The following is a 16,691-nucleotide window of genomic DNA, read 5'->3' on the forward strand; positions in this document are numbered from 1 at the left end:
TCCAAAAATTTAATGTAACTCATATCATCCAGTTTCTTCAAACAGTCGTTGCTGTTGGCTGTAGGAAGTAAAGATCTCCTGTAGCAGTCTGTATCACAGTGGTCCTGAAGAAGCCTCTGACTGAAGAGGATGCTCAGGGTTGTCCATTTATTTGATTTTAAGACGAATCCTTCACAAATCACACATTTCTTTTTATAGGAGGTCATTTTCTTTTGTCACATTTAAACCAGAATCTTTTGGGTTTCCGTCGTCATCCGTTCATCTTTATAAACTCTGATTCAGTTAAAGCCAGAAGTATTCACACCCGGCTGGGTTATGATAGTTTTAAGTTTTCATTTTCTCCTGTTTGAATTAGTTTTTACTAGTCATTAGTTAAATATCGTTTAGTTTTAATGTAGTTTTTATTAGTTACAGTTTGGTTTTTCATACTTTGGTTAATTTTTAGGTGCAAAAGTCAAAAAGGTCAAATTTGCAGATGGCTGACATAAACTGCTTGTGTGTGGAGGAAAACAAAAAAATCTTTCACTTCAGTTTGAAAGGCTAATAAACTAATTTATTAGCAAAAAACAAAGGATATTATATAAACACATACATATAGTTCCAGTTAGTTAAAGGTTTTCCTCATTAATTACTGTTTTTATTTATTTCAGTTAAAAATGTTTGATCAGTTTTTGTTATTTTTAGTTAACCATAATAACCTTTATTCACACCTTCAGCACATTGATTTAAATGTTCATTCAGGTTTGGTTCTGAAAGATGAACAATAGAAAAAGGAGTTTCAGTTGGAACATTTTTTTTGCAGTCACCCAATTTTTTTACTTTTCTTGAATAATCCTCATTAGCATCAAATCCTTCTATCTACAGGTCACCTCACGTGTTTAGATGGTTGGAAAGCCTCTGTGCCATCGCCCTAATCTTCAGCTCCCTCCTCAGATTCAGGCCAGGACTCCGGCTGGGTCTGGGGTATGAATATTTATGAGCTGAACTGGTTCTCTACTGCAGGAGAAATAAAACTCCAAAAACCATGAAATTAACAAACTCATCAGTTCCACTTTTAATCTCCATTTTTGCTCCAAAACAAAATTTCTGCAAGTTTTGTTTCATATAAAATGAACAAACAAAACAAAATTACAAAAACTTTTACAAACATTCGAAAACACAAAAGAAGCAGGAGAGAGAAATTCTGTACAGACGGACCGGTGGGCCCACACGGAGGGGGAACGTTTTCACTGCGACACACTGAGGCTGCTGCTGCCACCTGCTGGCAGAAAGTCAAACTGCAGAATTAAACATTTCCGTTTGATCGGATGATTTCCCACATCGGCAGCCGCCCCGCTTCCTTTACGATGAACATTATGACCTTTAAAACATTTCAACTTCCTGATTTTAATCAATTCCAGCAGGAAATGAATGTTTTCTAAAAACACGACGTCCCAACGGTTCCGGTTCTGATTTGGTTCTAAAAACCTTCATTAAGTGCTTCCTGTGAACCCAAAGACTGGACAGCAGGAGAACTCACTGAGCTGCTCCGCCCAGGGTTCTGCCTCGGTTCTGAGGAGCCGGATCCGACCATTCGCTCACCGTTTCCATGGAAACAACTCATGAAATTCATGATTGAAAATCCCGGATCGGGTCGGAGGGAAAGAAAACACAGGAAAAAAAAAAGACAAAAAAAGAGGCGACATCAAAGGGAAAAGTGGAGAAAGAAGCAAAATGGTGGGTTCTGAAGAGGTTCTGAAGAGACCCGGTGGGTCCTGAAGAGGTCCGGTGGGTTCTGGAGAGGTTCTGAAGAGGCCCAGAGTCCAAACAGAGGCAGACATGTTTGAAGAAACTCCCAGAAAACCCCTCGGTACTGACTCCCAGCGGCTCCAGGCCAAACCGGGCCGAGCGGGACCAAACCTGAGCGGGTCCGGTCTGCGTGTGTGTTAGTGTGTGTGTATCCGGGTCGGGCCGGGTGTTATTTGGGGCGGAGCAGCTCCAGCTGGTCCTGGTACTCTGTGAAAAGTCTCTGAAAGCGCAGATTCTCTCCGATGACGGGCAGAACCTCCCGCAGCAGCTCGCGTTTGTGCAGACCCTAAAAACAGCGACACAGGAAGAGACACGAACACAGAACAACTAGATAAGGTCAGGAAAAAGTTTTGAAAAAGAGAAAAACAAAGATTTCTCTTAAAGAAATGCGGACGCAGCCCGTCGCTGATGCTGGATAAATTCATCCAGTCGCCAAACCTTATTGGCAGCAGCAGCGATTTATTCAGCCAGACTTCTAACCAAACAGAAACTGAAAATAAAGTTCTGTTACCAAAGTTGCTGGTTGCCAGGATGAAGCAGCAGATTTGTGGACCGGACCCAGAAGTTCTTTACAGAGTTCCCGGAGCCGGTACTCAGAACCTGGACGGAGGAGAAGGAATAATAATCTGTCAGATTAATAATCTGTACTAAATTCATAACGTCTCTCTGCTTCCCGACTCCAGCTGCAGTTTTCACTCTGATCATTTCCTGTCAACCGTCAGGTCAGCAGAGAGGAGCTTCAGATCTTCCCTTCACAACATGTAGAGGTCAAAGGTCAGGAAAAGGGCTGTTGAGGCTTTTATCAACCTGCTGCCAGCGTATTTACACCGATTCAACATCTTCTTCCTGTTTTCATAAATATACATTTACTACAAACTTAATTTTATTTCCTTTTTATATATTTAAAATCTCATCATTTCCAGGAGTAAACAATAAAAGTAACAAAGGTGAGAATAATGGATCGATGCACGATCAAACCGACGGATTCTGGTTGATCAGAGTAAAGAAAATGAACATGGCGGTCTGTGTTGGTTGAACAAATCACTGAGAGAGAGTAAGTGTCGGTTCTGTTTGCTCAGCCTCGGGTCAGAGTGAACAGAACCCGGCGGTGGCGCTCGGTACCTTCGTTGACCAGGAAGCGGGCGTAGATGAGCAGCCAGTAGCGGTACTCCTGCGCCGACTGCAGCGTCAGCGCCGACGCCAGCTGGTTCTCCAGGAAGGCCAGCGTCATGCTCTGCTGCAGGTGATGCGGCGTGGAGGACAGGCGGGACGCCAGCCGCCCGGCGCTGCGGGGCGGACAGGAAGCGTTAGCTGGCACGCCGCAGCAGGAGGCGGAGCTTAGACAGGAAGACCTACTTCAGGTTGCGTCCCTGAACGACGGCCAGCGGCCCCGACGACGCGCCGGCGTCCTGCGACGGGAGGCAGCTCCTAAAGTCGGCGCACTGGACCAGAGAGTCTCCTTTGTCCGCGATCAGCGTCCTGCAGGAGACGCAGCGTCATTAACTGGAGATTTACCGGGTCAGCCGGTCCGGTCCGGGTCTCACCATGTCTCCAGAGACACGCTGAAGCAGAAGGACTTCCCGTTGGACAGTCCGATGATCGGGACGCCCTGCTGGGTCAGCAGGGACAGGGACACCGTCGTCTCAGCGCCTGTGGACACAAACAGGAAGACGTTCAGTCAGAAGAGAGACGTCCTGATGGACGTTTCATCGGGACAATCAGAACTACACATCCACTTCATTCAGTCACTGAACTTTTGGTTGGTGAAGATTTAAACTTTCCACCAATGAACTCGTTGGGTTTCCATAATTCAGAGTGATGTCATCACACCCAGGGCGACCATCTTGTTTGACACGTTTTCAGCTTCTATTTATTTGGACATTAAATTCAGGTCAACTCTGTGAAGCAAAGTTACTGCCAGGATAAGGTTGAGTTATTTCTAATTACCAAAATAAAGTTGTAATATTAATAGAATAAAGTTGCAGGGTTTCCCTCGGTGTATGATAGGCCTGGCGGCCCGCCATGCTTTACAAGCCTCACCGCCAGGCTAAACCTTTCTTGTTTATGTTTTTAGGAAAATAATAATAAATAAAAAAACACTATTTTTTATTTTTGAGCCAAACTGAAACCAGCTTTCGCGCTTGCCTCGTAGTCACGCTTCATGCTGGGTTTATATTATTTTATTATAATTTTTAGTATTATTTTTCTGGTTACGAAGCATCAAACCATATCAAATGTTTTGTCCACTTAGTCAGTCAGAGTTAAGATCTGAGAAACTGGACCAACCAAAACAGTTTCTGTGTCCCCTTGTTGAAAACAGACAGAAATGTTAGAGCTACTAAAGCCACATTAGCAGAATTAAATTAAATCTCAGTGCAGCGGATTTAACTCATCCTGCAGGGCCGGTCCCAGGCTGCATGAGGCCTGGAGCAGAATCTGACCTAGGGGCCCCTTTAGCTGCTAAAAACATGAGCAGCGCTAACAGCTTCTGTGTCAGATTTAATCTGGAAGAGAGGGAGTAGATTAACTGGCCAACCCAACAAGTTATAACTGCAGTTTACTAATTTGTATTTGTGAACAAACGGCTCAAACTCAAAGATTAAACTCACAACATCAGATTGTTGCTATGGTAACAAATCAAAGTGAATATTGTTCTTTGAACTTTTACAAAGTATAATAACATTTAGACTCACCAGAGAAAATGGTCTGCAGAGATTCATTCTTCACCAGAGCCGTCTGCCTCTGCGCGTCCCTGCACACACACGCGCGCACACACACACACACACACACTCCTTCAGTTTATCCAACATCAACCATCCACTTCCTGCTCTTCATGAGGAAAGCAGCTAATCAAACGTCAGTAGAAGTGTCTCAGTGTGCGGCGCTGACCAGACAGACAGCGTGGCTCCGGCGGTCAGCACCATGACGAAGTGGGCGGAGCAATGCAGGGCGGAGACGGGCGTGGCCAGCTGGATGGCGGGGAGGAGGCGTCGCCCGGAGCAGGAAAACACCGACAGCATCCTGTCGTCACAGGCGACGGCGAGGACGTCGCTGGAGGAGAGGAAGAAACATTCAGTGGGTCTTCTTGGTTCTCTCAGCTGAGAGACAACAGCGCCCCCTACCTGCTCCCCGCGGCGGCCAACACAGAGCTGGGCAGCAGCGTGTTCCAGTCCCGCCCGTCCCTGGAGCAACGCAGCTGGCTGAGCTTCGAACCGGCAACCACCGAGACGTCGTTCTCCACCTCCAGGAACACAGACGGATCCATGCTTACCTGAACACACACACACACACACACACACACACCCACACACACGCACACACACACACACACACACACACACACACCTTTACACCGCCTGCTAGAGAACGGCTTTTAACAAAGATGGAGGTCAAATTAAACTGCAGAGGTTTTACTAAAGCTGCTGATGAAAGGAGAAATGAGGAAATCGTGTTTTTATAGTTTTTTTCTGCTGACGTCTGACTTTACTAAATTCTAACATATTTACTTAAACATATCTTTATCTAAAACAAATATCTTTAGAATAAAACAAAGAAAGGAGATTAAATTTGAAGTATCAGATTATCCTCATTTATGTATCAAAGCCGAAAACTTTTATCACATATTAAACCTAAAAGAGGTTTAAAAAATTAAATAAAATAAAAAAAACTTTGATGCTTTTATAGACCAAAAATTGTTGCAGTTTTTAATAAACTGAATTAAAAAGTATCTTCTTTATTTAACCTGTTGATCACCAATCAGAGCCAAATAAAACTAAATCTCTCATTACTACCTAAATATTTGTGCTTCATTAATATTTTCATCTAACCAGAAATGTTTCTCTGGGATTTAAAAACTGTTGAGTCAAAGGAAACTACAAGCAGCTACCTGCAGGCTGAAGGCTTTCTGCGGACTCGGCGTTGGCAGCCGCAGAACGGCAGCCGCAGCTGGAGGAGCTGCCGCTCTGCTTGGCTCCCGCTCCAGAGGAAGAGGAGTTATCTGGAGATCAAAGGTCAAACAGAGAGGTCAGGTTACGACGACGACTCCTCTGGTTTAAAGCTGCAGTTTGTAACTTTCACAAAAATTGATTTTTACGTATTTGTTGAAGCTGCCACCAGTTTAATAAGAGAAAATAAAAATAAGGAGCTCCTCTGGGTTCTCTCAGTGCTAAATAAAAACAACCAATCAGAGCCAGGAGGCGGGCCTTAGCGTTGCTAATCCCTCCGTTTCCCTCTGCTACGCTACCGTTAGCATAGCTTGTCCTGACTGCTAAGCTAGTTAGCATAACCACAGATAAATGGTTTTCCTGTAACGGTAAGTTGTTTCTCCTCCATCAGAATATTTAGCAGCACATACATGAGGTTGATTAACAGCATTAAGACCCTCCTCCTGGCTCTGATTTGTTGTTTTTGGTGACAGTTTTAACAAATATGTAAAAAACATTTTTTATAGACCCTAAGAGAGGTTTAAAAGCTCAGGTCCTGCAGCTTTAGCGTCAGCTTGACTCATTACCTGGGTGAAGGGCTGAGGGATGGAGGCGGCCATCTTGTCCTTCCTGGGCCGTCCCTTCTTCCTCTTCTCCACCACCTCTCCTCCGTCCAGCAGCAGCTCGGGTTTCCTCTTGGCGAACGTCAGGTTCTTATTGATGGCGGCCATCTTGTCTTCGCTGTCGCTGCTGGTTTCCTCTTTGGCTTTGGCGTCCTTCAGGGCGGAGACGCCGTCCTTCGGCCTGTTGGACGGACAGAACAGGTGAGACGGGTTTCGGACGCGTTTTCAGGATCCGTTCCCGGGGTCGCTCACCTCTCCAGAGGGGCGAGTCCGGCCGTGGACGAGATGGCCGACGGGATCCCCGGCGTGGCTTTTGACCTCTCTGTGAAGCGGGAGTCCAGGGCCTTCATCGGCTCGATCTTGGAGGCCGAGGTGAGCAGCAGGCCGGACTTCAGCCTGAAACCAGAGAAGAAGAAGAGTGAGTGCTGGAGGCTGGAACCGGACCAGAACCCCAGCGGCCAGACGGACCCGTCTTTGTCGTCCTCCAGGACTTTTGCGACGCCGGCGGCAGGAGGCGAGATGAGCAGCCCGTCCTGGTTGGGCCGGGCGCCCAGAGACGACGGCTGACCCGGGCTGGAGTCAGAGCTGAGCTGCGGAGCGATCTGATTGGACAAGGAGGAACCGGAGGGCAGGATGGGGGCGCTGTTGAAGAGAGCCGGGGAGAAATCCCTAAAGAGGAACCAGGACAGACTCAGTCTGATAAACCAAATAGATTTTTATGCTTTAATCCACATATAACCTCCGTTTAACGGAACTAAAAACGACTCTTAATGTTTAAATCAACATGTAATTCAGTGGGTTTGTGTGGATGAAGACTTTTCTTAGACCAACTACAACCAAGAAACTATTTAACCAGGAACAACAGGAACTGGGGACATGGTCATAAATCTGTTCCTGCTGTCTGGAGTTTCAAATATGAATAATTCTCAAAAATAGACAAAAAACCCAAAACTTTCTTTAAATTATTGGCTGTAAATAATTAATAAAGCAGCTGGTCAAAACTTCCTGGTCAGCGAGTGAACCAGGAGGCAGCAGGTCCAGTTTATCAGCAACATGGCAGTTCAAAGTGCTTTTCATCATAAAAACATCACATAGGCAACAATTATGAAAAATGATTCACAGCTGAATGGTTGCCATGGAAATGAAAGATTTCTGGAAACATGAATGAAAGAATCAAGCAGGATGCACCAAATTATCGACGCTGATCTGCTTAATCCTGGGAGATCGGTGATCGGCTGATAGGAAGCCGATCTCATCTACTTCCTAAAAAAAGAGCAAATATCTTCTTCTGCTCTGCAGTGACGGCGGTTTGACCGACACACCACCCAGGTCATGTCTGCAGTTATCAATAGTCTCTCCACTGTTGCTGACTCAGCGACTTTCTTGCCATATTTAGCGAAGATTCAAACCAAAAAAACTGGTGTCAGCCTAAATCAGTCAGCATGTCAGGCTTTTTAAAATCGGTGATCGGCCACAGAACTGCAGTCGGTGCAGATCTAGATCAAAGCAGCAGGTGTGTTTTTAATGAGGGGAAACATCAGAACATAATGTGAAGCTCAGGAAGTTGATTTTAAGTGACGCTGCCCCTTTAAAAACGGCTCACATCCCGATCTGTCGGTTTCCTCACCCCGTGTCCAGCTGAGCGATGCACAGCGGCGTGATCCGTCTCCTCCCGTCCGCCGTCCTCGTCTCGACCTGCTTCTTCAGGAGGTTCTGCAACACGGAGAACCATCAGAACCAGAACCTCCCAGCTGGTGCGGTCCGTTTATCCCGACTGGGCTCACCTTCCGGATGTCCTCCAGAGACTCGCCGTTCATCACGCTGTTGACCTTGGGGGCGGCGGCTTCGGGCCCGGCGGCAGCGGCGGCGCCGGCGTTGTTCTGGGCCGAGTTCTGGCGCTCCTGCTGGTACTTGAGCATCTCTGGGTTCTCGATGATGGTGGTGGAGAGCTGGACCTCGGTGCTGGTGATGGCCAGGCTCTTCCCGTAGATGTTCTGGTGGATGGTGTTCTGACCGGCAGAGACAGACAGACGGACTGATTCAGAAAAACTAAAAGACTGAAACTCATGTTGGATGTTGGAATGTTTTGATCTGATCAAATGTTTTTGATTGGATCCAAATCAGCTGTTTGGACGTTTTTCTTTAAAATTATTTGTGTTTATGTGGCAGAAACTCAGCAGTTTTACTGGTTTCTGTGGAGCCGCTGGTGCTTTCCACACCGGATCCACCAGGGATCCACTGGGAATATTAAACAGTTTGCATTTATCTTTACAGGCTGAAGAGCCTCCTCCTCTGTGAGCCACAGTCACCAGCAGAAAGCCTCTTCCTGTCTGAGCGTTTAACTCTGAGACCTTCTGCGGTTTTTAGACACGGATTCAGTTTTACTTCCACAAATGAAAACCGTTTCTCCCAGTAGAGGTTTGGTTACTGAACAGATGTTTCTCTGAATCCACCGCAAATATTCCCTCTTTGAATAAAATTAACTAAATATAAACATCAAAATCAAAATAATATTAAAACAAACTGAAAATGAGATTCAAAGAGGGAATAAAATTAATATCATGTGAGGAAAAAACAGGAAGTAATTTCAAAAGTTTCAATTATACAAAAAAATTACTGTTGTGTTTTTAATCTCAATCAAATGTTAAATTAATCAGAAATGATTAATCTGAACACTTTATCTGATGTTTTGTAACAGGAGCCAGAGCAGATGGCTGCAGCGTGTTTCACCTTCTCCTCCTCACTCAGCGGGTCTCCCAGCTCGTCCAGGGAAAAGTCCAGGTAGGCCACGGTGCCGTCCATGGAGCACACCAGCATCCCCAGACCGGTCAGGGTCCTAAAGGTCAACAGAAACACCTCAGAGTTCACTTCAGACCCGCGTCACAGACGTTCAGAACCTTTAACTCCGCAAAACTCAAACATTCTCAAGGTACGTTTTCAAACTTTAGAGAAAAAACTAAACAAATAAACTAAAAAGAAAGTATTTCACTATTACATGGCATCATTTATTACTGTTAATAAAGTCATGTGACTGTTTTACATTCTGCAGCAGGGACAAGCTAAACTAAAATAAAGTAACATGGGAAAAATGTTTAACGTGAAATAATCTGCCAACTACTTTTTGATCAATATTAAGGAATTATTGACATAAAACAAACTCCTACATCTTCTTAAAAGTTACTTTTAAGTTAGTTTTGTCTTGTTTGAAGACATTTGGGAACTAGACTAAATGTTTGGTAAGATTTTGTGTTTTTGCAGTGCAGGAATAATAAATACTCATTACATCCAAACAAATTATGTTACAGTAAATGTTACTAAAAATGTTCTTGTTTTCTGGCATTTAGCAAACAGAAATACTTTTGATCATGATTGACGTAAAAGAAAACTTTAGTCTGATTTAATTTCAGATGGCAAAATAAAAATAAAAATCTGTCTTTTTGTCAGCTGTATGAAAACATCTGGTTTCAACTGTAAATAATATTTTTCAAATTTAGGATTTTAATCAAACGTTAGATTGCTCTTTACTAGAAAATTGTGCATTTTGAACAGTAAGCACTTTCCAAACCTTGAATCCCCTCAATAAAATTCAAGAACTTTCAAGGATGATTTTGTCAAATTCTCACCAGGAAATATCCATGATCGATTTATCAAACAGGTCATGGATGACCACCAGAGGGCGCTTCAGTGAGGTGAGCTGAGGAGAGAAGGGATGCGTTAGGAAACGGGCTGGTTCTGGTTCTGGTTGGTGTGAGCGGCTGAGTGGGACCGACCCAGACGGAGAGCGAGCGGTCTTTGCTCCCCACGGCGCAGCAGCAGTACGGACAGCTGGGCTTCGGAGAGCTGCCGTTCTTCTGCTTCTTCTTGAAGATCTTTGGGTTGAATTTCTGCAAAATCAACAGAACCGCGTCGGTGGGCGGGTCGGACGGTAAAACCCGGGCCGGACGCGTCGCCGGAGCCTCCTTACCACCACGGTGACGGCTTTACGGTGGCCCACAAAGTCCATGTTGGTCTTCCAGCCGTCGCGCTCCACGATCTGGGCGGTGGGGCCCGAGTTGTTCATGGCGTGGGCCGACACCAGGTACTGGCCGTCCGGGGACCAGGACAGGCGCAGGACGTGGGTCGTCCCGCCGCACTGCAACACGAGTTTACAAAACACTTCAGTCAAAACAAAAGAGAATCATTTTTATAATAAATCAATAGAAATATGTATCACAATAGACACAACAAGCAATATGATTGATAAAATATTCAATAATTAGAATATTCACTGAACTGCAGTGTTGGTGGAATCAACTAACGCACTCATTCATCGGTTGCCTAGAAACTGAGGCCTTTCTGCTCAACTTATCAATACATCATAGGGCTGATCTGTTTATTATTGATTAATTGGATGGCAGAAAGTCATAATTTAAATTGGGTGAAGTTAAAAATGCCACTTGATGTTTGAGTAGAGCAGGTTTAAGATAAAAGGATTTTTCTTTTTACCTTAAATACAAAATGTTTGTATTTTCTGTACAGTTTAGGTTTAATCACAGCTCTGACTGTGTTGTTCTTTTAGCAAATGGCTTTTTTTGTCTTTTTATCCAGACGACTAATTGATTACTAAATTAGTCGACGATTATTTTAATACTCGATTAATTATTTCAGCTCCAAAATAAATCATATTTATGTTTTGTGAACAAACTTTGGCACATATGGTCACCATGTTGTTGTAAACTACAGAGTTCATAGAACCGAGTCAACCGATTCACTTCAGCCTCATTTAAAGTTCCAGACAAAACATTAAAAACTTTTTGACTTGTAGTCCTGAAGACCCGGTAGTTTAATCCTGGTGGTTAGCGTTAGCTCAGCGCTGTGGATGCTGGGTAGTTTTAGAGAGCAGCAGCTGCAGCAGCTGCAGCCCGAGCGCCGCACCTCGTTGAAGGGTTTGGTGATGTTCGCCTCCATCTGCCAGTCCACCGTCCTCCACACCTTCAGGCTGTGGTCGTCGGCCTGCGAGGCGATGTACTTCCCCACCGGGTCCCAGGTCAAACCTTTCACCAGGCCTGTGTGGCCGCGCAGGCAGGTCACCATCTCTGAGGAAACAGTGAACAGTTCGATTATATCACTGCACAAACCAAAGGCAGCTTCCATCCAACATCTTTTCTGGGGAAATAAACATTTCAGTCGTGGTTCTGTGTGAAGTTCTGACTGTTGTGTCATTATTATCCATTTGAAAATTTACAAATAAAAACAGACTGACAGGGTTTTTCATCTTTCAAAAATCAGTCAAAAATTATGGAAAACAAAAAGTCCAGTGCGACCTTTGGGTCGGAAACTGTGACCTTTTACAGACCAAGCTGCCTTGGAACTGGAAACCAGTTCATCTGCTGAATTTTACCAACTAGAACTATCAGAGGGATTGGAGTCAGATTCGTTCACAGAAGCGAGGAGTTGTTCTGCGATTCACTTGGATTCCTCCTGATTTATCGGTTCTTCCTGCAGTCAGAGTTCCAGTTTTCAGATTTGAGTTTTCTCCCACCTGGGAACTTGCGAGCGTTCCAGATGACGATGGTGTTGTCGACGCTGCAGGACGCCAGCCACACGTCGTGAGGCGACCACGCCACATCCATCACATCTGCAAACACAGCAGAACACTGAGCACCAGAAGCAGACGGATCCAACATGGCGGCCGGCGGCGGCGTACCTCCGGTGTGGTTCCTCAGGATGGTCACACACCTCCACTGTTCCACGTTGGCCAGCTTGCTGCTGGAGCCGAACACCGTGCTCGGGCCGATCAGCCTGCGGAGACAAACATGGAGTCTCAGACAGAACGGACCGTTTCTGAGAAACACGGCGGCGGTTTGTGGACGTACGCCGCTCTCTTCCACACCATCACCAGCTTGTCGTCTCCTCCTGAAGCCAGGTACAGCCCGTTGTTGGACCAGCGCACGCAGTTCACACAGGCTGCAGAGGAAACACACACACACACACACAGATTCACTCCAGGTTTAAAATTTTCTAACAGAAAAAAAGTCACTAGATTTGTCACTAATCATCAAAGGGTCTGAAATGTTGCTGAATATAGCAACAAAGTCGCTAAGCTAGCATCAATGCTTTCCCTCTGCTGTTCCACTCTTGGCCACGCCCCTCAGTGGCTCCTGGCGAAAGTTACACTTTAAATGGCAAACTGACAATTTTGTTAATATTTATACATCCATTTAGTTTGATGCCTGAAACCTGAATTCAAACTGGATCAGTGAACTAATCAACATCTTGACCAATACCTTCAGGCTCCAGGGTTTTATCAGAGCAACTGATTGGTGATAAACACAGAGATGATGCAGAAATTCTGTGGATCATTTCCATTCAGACCGGAAACGATTTGCAGCATATTACAGTTCTGATTTTTACATAAACTCTGTTTTATGTGTCTATTTTTATGCTTCTGACCTACTTTTCACTGAAGGAACCGAACTTTAACGGTTGTAAAGTTCGGTCTAAAGAAATCTAAAAATGCATCTCAGTCACAACACAAACAGAGCTGAGACTTGGTTGTTTACCTAAGTGATTGTCCATCTGACAGAGCATTTTGGGAATGTTCTCATTCTTCTCGTCTTCCTCCCTGAGGACAGGCGCCATGTTCCAGATCATCACCTTCCCAGAATCCTCCCCTGCAAAACAAACATTTAAAATCAGTGATTTCCATCAGGAGAGTTTCCATTTCCACTCTGGAAAACATCATTAAACAATATTTACTTTGCAATTTTCATTTGAGTTGATTAAAAATCAGAGACAAAGAGAATCATCTTGTATTTCTTTCATTTCCTGTTAGATTCAAAGCTACCATCTCTATCAATGAACCTGTAGCACATTTATGATCCAATTATAGAAAATCATTGTTTATTTAATTTACTATTTTTATTTGATAGGGACAGACTCACAGTACATAAACAAACTGAATAAAAGAACAGTCCCAATCCAACTCGTCCCTCGATCGGCTTTTCTACACAGTACGTCTAAAAACTACTGGCAGGTAAAATAGGAATAATAATAATGTAAAATAATAAAACATGATATTAAGAATGTATCCAAAATCATAAATGTAGAACAAAGAAATTAAAAACATGGCAATAAAAAGAAACATTATGCATGGAGTGCTCTGTTTGACCGTTTGGTTTGTTTTTTGAACAAATTTAAGCCGGTTATATTCTTTAAATTTAATTATAATAAATTTATAGACTTTCACATTTAATTGTTGAAATAAAAAACAGACAGATGAGTTTATGATGACTGTAATTATTAGAAATAACATTTCCACAGAATGGAGCGCAGGACGACGTCTCACCTTGTCCACCTGTTGCAAATTTCGTCCCATCTGGATGAATATCGACTGAAAAAATGGGTTTGCCTGAAAAACACAAACGCTAACATGTCAACATTTGACTCAAATCATCTTTAATTCACAGTTAAAACTTGTTGTTGAAGCACAAACACAGGCAGCATCAGAAGAACATCCCAGCATTTTGTCTTAATGGAAATTTCCCAGATATTGTGTGATTTTAAACAGGTTTGTCGGCGAACAGGGACGAGCTGAAACCGGTTCCTCCTCTGCTCTCCAAGCTGCTCACGCCCGCTCTGCAATCTAGGACTTTCTTAGAAAGAAATCTGCTCCTGGTGAACCTTCTGGGTCGACTCCACCTCTGTCTCATAGATCTATATCTCTGTGTTAATGCACATTTACTCAGCTGTAACCTGAACAACCCTGTTAGTGTTTAGTTTTCTCTAATAATGCTAATAGAAATGGATAAAAATGGAGTAGGAATGAGAGGTTTTATCCATTCATGAGTCAGTTTAGGTGCTGGTAATTTTCCAGGATGTTTAATCAAGCTGGAGCTGCAGGACAGTAATGAGCCCAGGAATGTGCAGCGTTAAAAGTATTTAAATGACAGAACAGGTGGAACAGAGGTGCAAAGTAAATACAGGTTAGATGTGGAAACACGATGTTCCTGCAGCTTTTCTAGTCTGTCACATTATTCTGTCTGCAATTATCCTGCATAAATTTGAAAGTTTTACATTTCCATCAGTATTTTCAGGTGTTTTCAAACCAAAACGGACGTTTGAGTTCATGTCCAGCTGCTGAACATCTGGACCAGCATAGAGGATGACGATGGAGTCAGATTCAACCCTAAACACCTCGGCGTTTCTGACGACACGCTAGCAGAAATACTACATTTTTATGCTGCATACCTGAAGCAAACTCCAAAGTTTTACTCTGTTCTTGGCAGAGAAATCAGAGAAAAGTGTTCGATCTAAAAAAATAATAACTTAAACTAAAGTTATGAAACATCAAGAGCTTGAATGGTTATGAGATTCTCGTGGCTTGATAACTGGCAGTAAAAACCCTGCAGAATCAAAGTTCAAAGTAGACACACTGCAGGATGAGATTCAATTCGTGAAAATTATTTTGAATAGCAAAAAAAACAAAACAAACACTGCAGCAACGAATAAATTTTGCTGTATTTAAAACCCTGTAATGTTGGGAAGAGACATAACTTGACTTAATTTCAAACTACTGCGTGACCACAATCATAACCTTAAATATACTAGAGAGATGCAATGTTTCAATTTATAATTCATACTTAGTTTAATATCGATTGACAGCAAAAACACAACTGAACATGAATTCAGACATTAAGAGGGAAAAACTGTGGCACAACAGTTCAACTGTTTGGAGCGTCAACAGTTATGTGGAAAAATAACCTCAAGTTTCTGCAGCTTATAATCTGATGTAAATATCAGTTATGAGCTGCAGAGACTGAATATGTGACCTGCGATATTGTAGCTGTTAACAGCCCTGCTCAGGTGTTCAGTTTAACCCGATACCTGCAGCCGCAGCTCGGCGTTCAGGCCGTTTCCTTCAGCGGTTAACTTTCCAAAGTAACAGCAGCTGGAAGCTTCCTCCAGCTCAGCCTGGAAACTGTCAGCAGTTTGAGAAAATGTCACTCGAAGCGGGAAAGATATTTATCAAAATGTCCAGTTTGACATATTAGCTGTGGACGTAGATAATTTTTTGGGTGGTTTGGCATCGGGGCATCCGAGCTAGTCTGGGGGCTAACCAGCTAGCTGTGTTAGCTAATTTAAATCTATTCAACAGAGAGAATATGTGTCCTAAAAAAAAATTATGGGATGTTTTCATCCCATATTCGGGAATATTTGAGAACAGGAAAGTGAGTTAATAAAAAACAAGTGAGGACCACCATCATACCTCCTCAACCAGTTCCCCCCTCCGACAACAAAAGCACAACTTGGTCCAACAGATTCCTGCACAAGCAGCTTACCGTTGTGGCTCACCCAGCTCGGCTTCAGCAGCTTCATCTTCACCGGGACTTCTTGATTTCTCTGTTATCGGTATAAAAAAAATGGGGAAAAGCCCCCCGATCGGTGAGTTCAGGCGGTGAACTAACGCCAACCGCCCTCCCTTTGTTTCAAACTCCGTCCGTCACTTCGCTGTTTCTGCGGTTGAACTCCATCTCTGTCCGCGGCGCGGCAAGCAGCATCCCCGGCTATCAGAGCCGAGCAGCGGGCAGGCTGACAGCCAGCAGCGCGCCGGAACATAAACCGGGTGACACCAGCAGGCGCTTCGGGACCATTTCCGTTACATTTAACCGCGCACAGGAAGAAGCTCGTGCACCTAAAATACTTAAATTTAAAAGTAATAATCGTAATCATGCTTTTATTAGCTATATTTTTAGGATGTTTCTTATTCTTTTTTATTTAAAAAGTAAGACGAAGCGGTCATCAGGGTGATGAAGGTGAGACTTTTATTTTGAAATATTAAAAACAGAGCAAGTGCGCAAACGCGGAAATTCGAACTACTTTGGGTAAAATGAAGCTTTTAGTACAAATCTATTGTTAAACATTGGAATAGATATTCTCATAATTTTGCAATCATATAACGGATATATAAATATTAAAATATACACATGGATTAAACACAATTTCTGTTTATTGTACGTTATTTGTTATACAATAAAATGAAAATAAATATTTTTTTATTTAGCTTTAATGTATTTGATTGTAGGAGGTACTTTTTCTGCACTGCAGTCAAGTTGTATTTTTTTATGTCATAAATATATAAATATAAGAGGTACAAAATATTATCCAAATACTTAATTACTTTTTAAGATAATTGTTAAGGGTCCCACAGAAGCAATGGAATGAATTTAAAATTATGTTATCTATTTTTGCCATTATGTTTGATTTTATTAAATACTTGTCCTACTTTAAAATCAACATGTGATTATTATTAATTTTAATTTTATAATGTCCAGGTTAATGGTACAAAATCAAAGTAAAAATATAAATTTTAAGTGTT

At 43.2% G+C, this 16,691-nt stretch overlaps 1 protein-coding gene across 1 annotated transcript; it reads right to left on the minus strand.

Moving 5' to 3' along the window:
- Positions 1-1,030: 1,030 nt before the first annotated feature.
- On the minus strand, positions 1,031-15,934 carry hira (histone cell cycle regulator a). Its single transcript, XM_032578403.1, has 25 exons — positions 15,655-15,934; positions 13,662-13,724; positions 12,877-12,987; positions 12,190-12,280; positions 12,021-12,115; positions 11,856-11,951; positions 11,249-11,409; positions 10,299-10,466; positions 10,105-10,218; positions 9,958-10,028; positions 9,065-9,170; positions 8,119-8,343; positions 7,962-8,047; positions 6,803-7,003; positions 6,587-6,730; positions 6,299-6,515; positions 5,675-5,785; positions 4,911-5,059; positions 4,678-4,839; positions 4,482-4,540; positions 3,333-3,438; positions 3,145-3,267; positions 2,911-3,074; positions 2,300-2,388; positions 1,031-2,074 (listed from the first exon to the last, which is right to left on the minus strand). Exons 1-25 carry the CDS (start codon positions 15,689-15,691, stop codon positions 1,958-1,960), a joined length of 3,066 nt encoding a protein of 1,021 aa, XP_032434294.1. The 5' UTR covers positions 15,692-15,934; the 3' UTR covers positions 1,031-1,957.
- Positions 15,935-16,691: the final 757 nt, after the last annotated feature.

The sequence above is a fragment of the Xiphophorus hellerii genome, chromosome 12 (assembly GCF_003331165.1).
Source record: "Xiphophorus hellerii strain 12219 chromosome 12, Xiphophorus_hellerii-4.1, whole genome shotgun sequence".
NCBI classification, from domain to species: Eukaryota; Metazoa; Chordata; class Actinopteri; order Cyprinodontiformes; family Poeciliidae; genus Xiphophorus; species Xiphophorus hellerii.